Genomic DNA, 13,001 nt, shown 5'->3' on the forward strand with positions numbered 1-13,001 from the left:
GTCCCTAGCTCTTATTGAATATATCCCTTGGTTCTTTTACATGTCCAGTGTATAGCACTGATACATGCGAGGATTACCTGGGTTTCGTACAAGTAAACCTCTTAGTAGGTGGGAAACACTGAGGGTGTTTCTGAAAAATCCTAAGGGTTTTACCCAGGATCGAACCCGGAACTTCAGGAGTGACAGTCAGACTAACCAACTGAGCTATCGCGCCAATGATGTTCTTTCCTTTTTGTATCATAGTCAAAAATAAAGACACGTTCCCTGCTGTCACAATATGAAACCCCAGAAAAAGGTAACCAATGAACGAGCATCTGAATGTGATATTTCTGTGGCTATCTCTTTCTCTGTCGTCACAATAGGTAAACCCCAGAAATAATGAGCCAATCTATCTATCTTGTATGCTCTGGTGTGCGGGTAACTTATACCTATACTCCAGTTAACGCACATTTCAGCAGAAAGGTCCCCGACCTGTGATACAATACATTTTTAATGTTTGCGTCCGAAAATATGGTCATCGTTCCTGTCAGCGACCGAAACTGTACTTCTTTTTAATCAGAAATAATTGTTTAAATGAATCATAATACTTGCATTTAAAGACCGGCTTTTAAATTTTCAGGATTTAAAAAATTATAAGTTTAATCAAATTGTATTGAAAATATTGAGCATCGAGATTTTCTGATACATAACAACTTCGTTATATAGAAGCTCATTAAACTTAATAAAGATATGAATAAGTTCACTTCCCTTTTCACTTCCTATTTTTCTTAAAATTAGACATTTAGAAATTGCTAGGCGGAGCTTAACTTTCAAGGCGGAGCTTACCTTTTTTTAAAATTCAGCCTCTATATACACCCTGTATCATATATTTCGGACGATTTAGCTGACGAGCTCCATTTGATGTATTAAGAAAACTGTAAGAAATAAAGACAAATTTTAAGCTATGAAAGGTTTATATATTCTTAACTTCATTTTCCTTGTCAGCATTTTAACTGTCAGGACGGTTGATACAAAACTTGGAAAAATTGGAAATGTTTTGTCGACAGTAACAGACGTGATTTCTTTCGGATTGGATTTGTATTCGTTTTTCGACTCTTTATTTGAAGAAAGTGAAGAATCAATTGATTATGACAGAATAATAGATAGTATCTCAGAGAGAATAGAAATATCAACGGAAAAAATTATTGATAAAATTGAATTGCAGTCATATATTGCAGAACTGCGTGATATTGCTTTAATCATTAAACAGTTGCTGTCAGAAGTTATGAATATTTTGCAAAAATCAGGCCATGATCAAGCAAATGAATATCGGAAACGATTTGTAGATGACTTCAAGAACAACAGAGTCAAAATCTACAAAATTAAAAGTTTGTTAACATTCACAGTAAGCTTTGGTGGGAGTTCTAATTCATTGCTAAGTGTCATTGTGAAACAATACGATTGTAGTATACCGAAGTTTTGGGAGTTCAAAACCTATTATATGACTTTGGTATCAGATGCTGTTGCAATGGATCTTTTATACGAAAAGTTCTCATACAGCAATCTTGACTATGAGACTATGACATCATGGCACCAAACTATTGATGGTCTTTTCAGAGACTTTAAGGAACAGGAAGATGCGTGTGTGAAAGTGTCACTCGCGCAAGCGAAGACAGATTTTGAAAACACGGCAAAAGCAGAAGAACTTTATGAAAGTAATCATCGTAAATATCCCCATCTGATTTCTGACATTCTTCATTTAGGCGGAAGTTACTGTGCTCTTGTTCTTAAAGGATATGATGAACTTTTCAAAAAGTCAAATGGCAATACAAGAACATTTCAATTTATAAGTAGCGAAGAAAATTATATCAACTATAACCAAGAGCAACTACAGAGGGTAGCATCGACGGTGCAGTTTGACAACTGTAAGAGTATTCTTGAGAATATCTGGATAATCTTTGACGCTTCAAAACTCGATCTCGTTCTTTGGGTGATGTACCCTACAAGTCCTGCAGCATATACAGACATATTACTCGACAAAAGTGAGTTGATACTTGCATTTATATTTATACTGTTATAAGTATGAAATAAAGTGCACAGAAAAAAAATAAGGTGAATGTATTAAAATAAGAATAAACTCATTTCCTAAATGACACTGGTTGAATTTTTAAAAAAAAATTATTATTCTGTAAGAAAAAAAGACATATTCCTATTTTGTCAATATTATTTTATAAGACGTATGTAAGAGACGCCAATAGAGTCGTGCCAGATTTTAAGTTTTGGCGGGCTAATAATTATTTAGTCTCAGTTTCACTGCTTGAATAATGGAAATCATTTAGATTGAAATTTGAAGTTGATTGAAATACACAGACCTTTTTCCTACATTTAATATTATGCAATGGGTCGAGCTGAAGGTAACATACGTATAATCTATGTATATATAAATAATGAATGAATTAAGATAAAGCTACAGTCTCACTGACATCCTGGCAGAGCCCCGGTAGACGTCCGGGGTGATCCGGGAACAACCTGGGTACATACGTAACTCTGCGACAACGTCCGGGATGATCCGGGAACATCCTGAATTCGACCCCGGATGGAATAAAATATTTAATATCAACGGCGTGGTCCGGGATGATCCGGGAAGTAAAGCTTTGCCGGCTTCATCCTTAGCTCTGCATGGAACGACCGGGGTTACACTGGGGAAGCACCGTAGCTCTGCGGGGATGATCCGGGGTATGATATAGCCGGTAGAGCCCGTTGAATGCTGGCAGAGCCCCGTTGTATGTCGGCAGAGCCCCGGAGGATGACGAAGGAGCTTCGTTTGATCCCGGTAGAGCCCCGGCAAAGCCCGGTTCATAAACAAAAATCACGACAATTTGCGATGATTGAACTTGTTTGTATTAAAACCCTTTTCTTTTCCCTTCTAGCCAGTCTTGCATAAGGATTTTTCAGAAAACCATCATGAATTACTGTTCTGGAACAATAGATATTATATTAAATAATAATTATGTATCAATGGAATCATTTTCGCGCGTTTTCAATCCACAGGGATTCTACCGGGGCTCTGTCTGGATCGTCCTGGGCTCTGCCTGGATCGACAGGGGCTGTGCCTGGGTCAACCGGGGCTCTTGCGGCGTCATCCGGAACGACCGAGGAAGCCCCGGCATGAACCGTAGCTTCACCTTGGCTCTGCCTGGATGGTCCGGAGCACATCCTGGGTGGTTAGTTGGGATACCCTTGTGCTACGGGAGTGTGACGAAATTTAAATATCCCGGTAAATTCTGGGGTGGGGCCTGGGGTCTGCCCGGGGAAAAAGTGAACCCCACTAAAGTTTCCCCCGATTTTTTATGACTTTTTTTAGGTTTAGCTGTGGAGAATATGTTAAACCTTTACCTAAAGTGTCACGTCTTCTACTTATTAAATTTCGCATACCTTTATCATTTTGAATAGATGCTACAGTTAATATGTTGTCATATATGCTTATAACTCTTTTTAGGTTAAATTTATAGTCAAATTTACATGCATTGTGCTATAATAACAGTTTTATTTTCTTTGAAGATTCAAGTGCACACGTGATAACCAGCAGATCACATAAGATCGTGACCTATTTACGGGATCAAGATGATACCAAGGAGACCGTGTTAACACAAAACGACTTTGATGAATATTTCTATATCGGATCTGGCACGGACAAGTTAGATGGAATGAAAGTCTGGGGACCAGGCCTTATCATTACTAGTTCAATCGCTATAATAGCCATTTTATGCTGATCATTTTATTTTAACGTATACATTTATATACAAACTATGTTCAATGTCTACGTCAATAAATGCATTTATAAAATTTGTTCCAAGTTTGCAGTGTGCAGACAAGACTACTGGTAGAGATATATTGAAGTTAGATTGCAAAATGAAACAATCAGAAAATAATTTGTCAGTTTTGATGTGATATCTCTGGATTTATTTTAACCTATGTATACGTAAAATTCTAGCATACCTCGTGATTTTATTACTATACACATAAAAGCTGCGTTTACACTGGTTAGGAACTTAGATGTTATTACATATCCGGCTGTCCTTTATTCGTTTATGTTCTCAATTCAATAAGATTTGATAGATAAAGCCTTTTAGGACAACAATTATAACGTATTTTATTGATATTTTCTGTTCTTATAAAATGTTGTTTTTTTTCATATGATGCTTAATTAACATCTCGCATGCACTAACGCCTTATTTATGTTAGATTAGAAAAAAATATACAGCAATTCAAAAAATATACGGCAATTCGTAAGCAGCGAAATGATGTCATCCTGAGGATAAAGGCGCCAGAGCTACGTCATTTTAAGTATAGGTTAAAGTTTATATAGAGGATATTTGTGTTTTAGATGAAAATTTATTTCATCGTGTGGGCTTTAAAAACAGTATTCTCACGATTGGAATAGCCACGAGTAAGAATACTGTTTTTAAAGTTCACGAGATGAAATAAAAAACATCTTACACAACAAACAAACAAATTTTCTTTTAATTTTATTCTTAAAAACAAGTTAAAGCGAAATCTCCTTAATATTAACGTTAATATTGAAATCTTTTTTCCCAATTGAGAGCCTCATTTTTAGTCGAATTTCTCATTAAATACAAGAAGTTTTGGGCTGAAAAATAAGTTCGACCATCAACGTTTAATGGCGGTGATATTATTCATTTTATTAAAATAATATGAATGATCGCTTGTTTTAATTATAAAAACAAATAATTCTAGTAGGAGAAAAAGTCCAACCATCCATCCATATTTCTGTTTACTTACTGCGAATTTATATTAGACCTGTCTTTGTTAAATGTAAGCGGCCGCCATTCTTACTGCGAATTTATATTAGACCTTTCTTTGTTAAATGTAAGCGGCCGCCATTATTAAAAGTTGTGTATTTCACGGGAGGAAAATAATTGTGTTTGATTCAGAGGGATATCATTTAGATTTGTTAGTCATACACCTTTTTAAAAGAAAAAAGACTTATTTGAGAATTGTAACAGACAATAAATAAGTGTTGACAGAAGTGTTAACATTCAAAAAGCGGCTAGGAAATTGGAAAACTTGGAAAGTTGAAAGGCTGCCTAACGACGCTGGGTTGTTTACTTATTCTTCGGGCTGATGGCTGTCATTGCTTTTCAAGTTTTCATAAAGCATACTGCAGTTATTGCTCGTAGGATACTTAAATATGCCCAAATATCATCAAGAGCAGTTTTGCATGTGGAAGGAATGTATTCTTCAGACTGTATAATTAAACAAAAGAGATGATATTTAATGATTGGTAATTTGAATGAGTAGAAGTAAGTTTTCCTCTTTTTATTACTTTTGACATTTAAGTTATTTATCAATTTTTAGAAATTTCAGCAAAAATAAAATTATGGTTCCACATGGGGAAAATCTTAAGAAAGTAGTTACGTCATTGAAAAGTGTGAAATTATATTTTGATAATGAAATTATTAAATATAATTTTCACGGATTAATCAGTAATCCACTGAAAAGCATAAAATAATCGTATTTACTGTGCCGCGCCTGACCAATTTATTTTTGTAAAAACGTTCTAATAATTTTCACGGATTAATCAGTAATCAACTGAAAAGCATAAAATAATAGTACTTATTTACTGTGTCGCGCCTGACCAATTATTTTTTGTAAATACGTTCAAATAAATTTTAACCAGCTTCGTGTTTTGAATTATTTTTGTACTCTTTTATGGAAGGTTGAATTGACCCCCCGAGATGTCGTGGTCCGTGATAATTTATATGTGGTCAAGTTGACATATATTACTGCGACATGGAGTGTTTTATCATGGTTTTGATAGAAAAAAAATAGAATCTTGACAACACCTGTATCCGGGCATGTCGACATAACTTTTGTCTATTTTAAAACAGGACGGGAACCATTTGAACGTCATTATTATTATTCGAAAACTAAATCACTCCCATCGAGTAATGACTGATGTATAGTATAACTATATCGTTGATTTTATTTATAAACTGAATATTTAGAATCGCCCATTATTAAGAAATCAATTTCGGTTATATTAAAAATGAATCAGACTGATGTTTAATTTGATATGAATGTGTCAATTAATAAAATAGATAAATACAGAATCCCTAAAGAAAGCCCAACACGGCAAAATTGAAAATGTTGCAGGCTCGGTTTGATTAAGTTGATTTTTTACAATACAAGCTGTGCATTTCGTTCAATAACCTTACTGGATATAAAAAAAAGTTAAATAGCTTAAATATCGTTTCGCCGAACACTTTTGAAGATAAACATAACAATTAGTTTTATGCATATACTCACATTCCAATGTATTTTGTAAGGAAAACCCATGACCACCGGGGCGGGGCTAATTTTGACACTAGAGGCTTTGGAAGAGAACCTATAGATGATTTCATACATCAAAGTTCTAAGCCTTGTACCTTCAGACAATAAGATTTTTTTTATTTTTTCTATATGTACATAGTGAAAATCAATGACCCCTGGGGCAGGGCAAATTTTGACCCCATGGCTAATATTTGAACAAGGTTAGCTTTTAAAACAGCTAGTAGCGACTCGCTTCGTAATTTTTTTCCAGGGGTGTGTTTAAATGTAAAAATGACAGTTCTGTTAGCTGAAGAGACTTCAGCGAACATCAAAATAAAAGTGACATATAAAGTTATGGAAGCCAGTTCTCTCAGTTTAACAAAGAGGAATATGAGTATATATGAAGATGCTTGTAAACAGATGGAATGAAATCCCTATGTCTATGCACATTTACTATATGGCCTGTTGTCCTTGACCAAAAAAATGTTAGATAGGTAGAATTCATAATAGATAGGTAGAATTCATAAAGATGTCTCTTTATACGAAGTTAAGTTGTAATATGTTATTTAGTATTGGAATGAGTGACAGACACAAGTCTTTTACAGGAATATATTACTGAAGAACTCTATTGGATGTGGGCGAATTTAGATTCATGGGGCATGATTAACATTTGATTTGTACAAGTTTTCAAGGCATTGGTACAAATTCAGTATTAAAGCTGGAGGCATTGAAGTTTATATCAATAAGACTTAAACATATTTTCCCTAAGCATTTTAATAAAAATTATGTCCACTTCATCTTGGTATGTGAAACATTTAAAACAAAAAGACATGATGTAGATACATGGACAAAATTTTAAAGTGATCAACAAGGCAATACCACATGCCAAATATTGAAGGTTTAAGCATTAATAAGGTATAAAGATGTGCGTATGTGTTTCTAAATAAGACGTGTCCTTGACCTATGTGTAGAACAATATGAACAACTATGAAAGAGAACTCCTGTAGTGTGGTTAATGTGCAGTCTTTTGCTTCATAGATATCATTTAAAGAGAAACTAAATTACACATTAGGGACAACAGATGAATAGGGATCCCAATTCCTGTTTATGCTCACCAGAGCACAACTTGCTCATAGTCAGCATAAAAGGGAATTATATTGTAAGAGAGCTTGGTATAATGACCATCTCCTGTACAAAGATTCAACGACAATAATCACCACAAATATAGTTTATTCCTTTTCCTTATATATCTAATACTATCCCGGATCCCGGGCGTCCTTGATCCCGGGATTTCCCCCACCCTAAATACCGGAAAGGATAAAATGACCGGAAAAAAAAAGAAGAAAAAAATGCCCAGAACCAGATGTACACTTATGTTAATTAACCAAACGAAAACTTACTACAGAGAAAACAGGTGAAATCGCTAAATTAAAAGTCAGTGCAAATATGATTTATTGAAAAGAATTCATGAAAACAAACATTTTAATCATCATTATATCTTTGCGCTCAAAGCAATACTTGCTGCTTTTTAAAAATGGCTTGAAAATTGCAGGTTTTTTGACGCTATGTAAGATTAAATTTGATTGGCTAAATAATTTTGGATTCCAGCCCTAACATATCAATTTTGTAGAAAGCTGGAAGCCAAGCTTCGATTAAATTTTTGGATGGATTCGGAGTTTAAGGTTGTTTCTCAGTAAAATCCTAACGTAATACCGGCTCGCCGTGGCGAGCCAGCAAAATCTTACTAGAAATTCACTACACAATGTTTAATGCAAAATATCTTACCTCTAGCCTTTGTCAATTTAGAAAAGATGATTTTTTAAGTTTTTACTATATACATATAAGGAAAAATTATGACCCCCGGGGCGGGGCTAATTTTACGCTGCAGGTAAAATTTGAAAAATGTTGGTAGAGTACCTATATGTGATATCATAGACCAAATATCAAAGCTCAAAGCCTTGTACCTTCAGACGAGAAGGTACATATTTTAAGTTTTAACTATATGTACATATAGTGAAAATCAGTGACCCTCGGGACGGGGCCAATTTTGACCCCAGGTTTATAATTTGAACAATCTTGGTAGATGTATACCCGACAATGCCTTATGCAAAATATCTATGCTCTAGGCCTTGTGGGTCTTTACAAGATTTTTTTTTTAAATTATTCTTATAAATCCTTTTGGTTGCCATGGCAACCAGATTTCTGCATGGAATGAAATTCTTGGATTAACTTTTGAAATACTTCACCAAATGATTAATTCTGCCAAGTTTGGTTGAAATCGGACTAGTGGTTTTTTACAAGATTTTTAAGTATATAATCTATATAACACACATACAAACACACACACAGGTGAATCGCTATATGCCACCGCATCGCAGATGATGCGGTGGCATAAAAAACGTATTGCTATGCATTTACTACAGAAAAGATATCCGGATACCAGTGAAAGGACTTTTCAGTTTACAGCCAAATTTACTGTTCTGTTAATTATTATATTTATAACATTATGACCGTATATCGGTTAGGTATATCAACAATGTGCATGGCAGTAAAATCCAAAGGGACCCAATAACACGGAACTTTTCAATGTTAATATTTGTCTCCTTTCAGAATTTGCATGTTTGCATCTTTTTGAGTGTCATGCTTCAGTTCGTCAAGTCTGCAATGAGTTATGTTTTAAAACGTTTATAACTTTGTGCACATGTAAGTCCAGGCTGTCTAGTTGAAACATGTCTTTCAGTGGCTGTCTGGACAGTTAGTCTGATGGGTATTTGTTTACCACTAACATGTTTAACGTCAAGGTCATACTTAGACAATTGTAATCTCATTCTTTGAAGTCTAGGAGATTATGCCGATAAGCTTTACCGCATGATTGAGCCTAAAGGTTTACATCCGAGTGAACAGTTATGTGTCTACCATTTACATACTGGTGGAAGCGCTTGCAAGCGTACAGTATTGCTAAATGTTCCCTTTCAATATTTGCATAATTTGACTTGGTTTCTGTTCGGGATGCAAAAGCAACAGGGTGCCCATTTTGCATTAAACTTGCAGCTGCCACAGTTTTTAACTGTCACACTCAAGTGTTACTGGTAACTTTGGGTTAAAGTAGGACAGTACTGGGCTAGCTGTAATGATTGATTTCATTTTGTTGAATGCCTCAGTTTGAGATTCATCCCATGTGAACTCAGTGTCTTTCTTGAGTTACAATCTCATAAGGCTTGTGATCTGGGCTAAGTTTGGAGAAAAATTCTGTAGGTAGTTAGCCATACCAAGTATGTTCTCAAGTTGCTGTCGCGTCCTTGGTATTTCAAGGCTTGAAATTGCCTCCATTTTTGTAGTCAGCTTTTAATCCGTTTGGTGTAATTAGATGACCTAAAAATGGGACTTCAGTAACACCTATAATACATTTGTCAGGATTGAACTTAAAATTGTCAGGATTTTGACTTAGCTCTTTCGAGGACACTGCGTAAGTTTGTATTATGCTCCTCGCGAGACCTCCTTTATATCAATGTATCATCTACAATAGCAGTAAGACCAGTCAGTCCTTCAAACATTTCCTAAATATGTAGCTTGAAGCTGACATTCCATACGGTAGTCGTAGCCATTTATATCTACTTTTAACATGATTAAACAACGGCTTTATGATATATATCTTCAATCTTGGTACTCCTATATAAATAACTCTAGTCATTTAAAGTATTATTGTATATTCAAACATCAATTCGAGTTAGAAAATCATTTAAGTGTCATAACGGAAAATAAATATAGAATCGCGATGTCAAGATTTAGTGTTTTCGCATATGAGTTATTTATCGAAACCGGAAGATATCATAATATTCCTCGCGAACAAATACAAAGAATCTGCAATTCGTGTAATATGAGACAACTGGAAACACAATTTCATTTCCTCCTCGCTTGTCTGCGTTATCAAGATTTAAGGATTAAATATGTAAAACCGTACTATCATCATTGGCCATTAATCATTAAATTTAAAAAGTAAAGTAATAGAAAGAGCATCGAAACACGATGCTATCTGATTTGAACGAGGGGGCGTAGCCCCCGAGTATTAATCAGATTGCCGAGTGTTTTGATGTTCTTTCTCTTTTATTTTATAGTCAAACATTAAACACGTTCCCTATTTTCACAATATGATACCCCGGGGGAAAAGGTAACCAATGAACGAGCACCTGAATATGATACTTCTATCGCTTTGACTTTCTCTGCCGTCACACCAGCAAAAATAAGCCAATCAACGGGTATGATCTGGAGTGCGGGTAACTAATACCTGCACTCCAGTTAACGCACTCTGCATGTATATGTATACGATTTAACGTGGGCGCATTTTCAACAGAAAGGTCCCAAACTATGATACAATGTCCGTTACTTCTAAAAAGAATATCTGTAACCTTGCTTTGCAAATAAGAATTGTCTAAACAATACTCTTGTATGTTATCAGTACACTATGAACAAAAATATTCTTTGCATATTCAGCATAATAAATAAGTGATATTCAAATATGTTGTTTTTTTCCTAAAAACGTTGTTATCAGTAAACTTTGTTGTTTTGTCCTTATCATGACATGTCGTCAATATATTCCATGTGTGCAACGGATAAACATTGATATTAGTTCTTCAGTCAGTATACTTAATATTAAAGATAAAACGCGTTTGCTTTATACTTTACGCAAGAATTAGACATCTTTGTTCTTCTGGAAAACATGTTAACCATTACTCTCACTGTGTATACCATTATTAACATTTTCTTTTCTTTTGTTATGTTATGTTATCTAATTAAAATAGATAAATACAGAGTCCCTAAAGAAAGCCCAACACAGCAAAATTGAAAATGTTGCAGGCTCGGTTTGATTGAGCCTGTTCATGGACGGTACTGGAAAGTGCATGTTACCGTCCATGCCCCCTAGCACCGGCTTAGGCAGAATTCAACATTTAAACATGAAATAGTAAAATTTAGAATTTAGAAACATCCGCAGATGTGTTCATACGGCGGTTATCATGGAACCTTCAATGTGACACTTCCGTGCCATTCCATGAAAAGCGGCGTATGGTCCCCAAGTAATAAAAAGCGTGTGCCCTAAACGAGAAAACAATGGGCGGAACTAAATAAAATGGAATTTTGAAAGGGGATCAGAGGTTATGAAGCCTGCGTATCACAGATAAGACGTCAAAAGACAAATTTAAAAAGCAGGCAACATATCCAAAGGGTGATTCAACATTATTCAAGTAGGAATATTGGAACCACCCAACTAGAAAATGCCGAAAAGTTGAAACTAAAAATACCACAAGCACAACAATAATGTCGTGCTGAACGATCTTCAAGGATCGAAAATATAACATCATTGATTAAATGTACGGGGAGACTTTTTACAGCCGCCACACGGCACAAATAACACGGATGTGTAAACATAAATGACCTTTCAAAGTTTCGACCAATATGTTCTTCAATGTATTAAGATTTTGGTTTGGTGGGAGGGGCTTACTTTCCGAATATTAATTAGGTCTTTCCGACAGTGTCCATGATGTTAATACGCAGAAGCAGATATAACAAGGCTTGCCGCGATAAAATACGTTGACATAGCTTTTATCGATTCTCATCAACTCCATTACTGACAAAAAATATGTCGACATGCCTTGAAACAAACGTTGTCAATACCTCTTTATTATCCCACCAAACGATGATAGAAGACGTCATGTCGCGTAAATATATGTCGACATGACGACATATGAGTAATCATGAACACGGCATCTAGGGGGTCAATTCAAGCTTCCATACTCTTTACATGTCTCCGCCCTTTTTCGTCACGCGACCTGTCGATATCGGCGACGTCTGATCTTTTACCGCCTTATGCAAATTAGAATCTCTCTTCACTGCCACTTAAATCGTGAAGGTTAAGGATTATGTTTAATGTTTATGGTCCGACCCTTTTGCTTTTTAATAACAATATATCATCAATGTAATAACTGTAAATTTATTCGTTAAGTTAGGTATCTGTCCAGCATTACCTTGTTTTCAATGTTGCTCCTTTACTTTATTTTTTTAATTGAAATATAGACCTTAATGTAACACCTTTTCTCATGTTTATTCAAAATCAAAAATCATCAAATTATATTGTGAATATAATTCAGTACTAATAAGAAATTTTATAAAAAAATAGAACTTCCCAACCTTTTCCATGTGGTTTCTGAAAATATATTATTCTAAGTATTGATTTTTTTATTGCACGTGGGCATTCAAGCCAGAATTCCCCAGATGTTGTTTATTTCCAAATGTCACGAGTCCTCTAAGGTAACTTTAAGCAACATGCAAAACTTCAAAACATATAAATCACTGTACTATTTTCATAGAAAACAAATGTCTCTCTGATTTGATGAGGTAATGCCCTTCAGGTAAAAGACTATACTGATCGAAAACGATGAAGGGCCAAAAGAATGCTAGGAAATCAGTAATGTTTTCAGTTAAAATGTTTAGAGTAAAACAACTGTTCACCATCTATTACATATATTTTATTTTCTGGAGAGAAAGGGTGTTTATAAGTATGTTTGTTTTCACGGCTACTTTCTCTTTAATCTTATGTGATTTTATGACAAAATGTCCACGATATTATAAGACGAGCGTCTAAACAGTTCTCTTGTGCATCGCACGAATGTAAACAAAAAAAAACAATATCCCTG

General features: G+C 35.0%; 1 protein-coding gene across 1 annotated transcript; it reads left to right on the forward strand.

Moving 5' to 3' along the window:
- The first annotated feature begins 854 nt into the window (after window positions 1–854).
- LOC132735164 (uncharacterized) lies at window positions 855–4,225 on the forward strand. Its single transcript, XM_060722082.1, has 2 exons — window positions 855–2,021; window positions 3,541–4,225. The coding sequence occupies exons 1-2, from the start codon at window positions 944–946 to the stop codon at window positions 3,750–3,752; spliced, it is 1,290 nt and encodes a 429-aa protein (XP_060578065.1). The 5' UTR covers window positions 855–943; the 3' UTR covers window positions 3,753–4,225.
- Window positions 4,226–13,001: the final 8,776 nt, after the last annotated feature.

This window comes from Ruditapes philippinarum, unplaced genomic scaffold (assembly GCF_026571515.1).
Source record: "Ruditapes philippinarum isolate M1 unplaced genomic scaffold, ASM2657151v2 ctg2633_1_1_1_1, whole genome shotgun sequence".
Lineage (NCBI taxonomy): Eukaryota > Metazoa > Mollusca > Bivalvia > Venerida > Veneridae > Ruditapes > Ruditapes philippinarum.

Bases quoted from the DNA above. Each gene is read 5' to 3' on its own strand.
- LOC132735164 (XM_060722082.1), top strand. From the start codon at position 944: ATGAAAGGTTTATATATTCTTAACTTCATTTTCCTTGTCAGCATTTTA. The intron at 2,022-3,540 runs GTGAGTTGATAC...TTTTCTTTGAAG, and splicing joins AGACATATTACTCGACAAAA to ATTCAAGTGCACACGTGATA.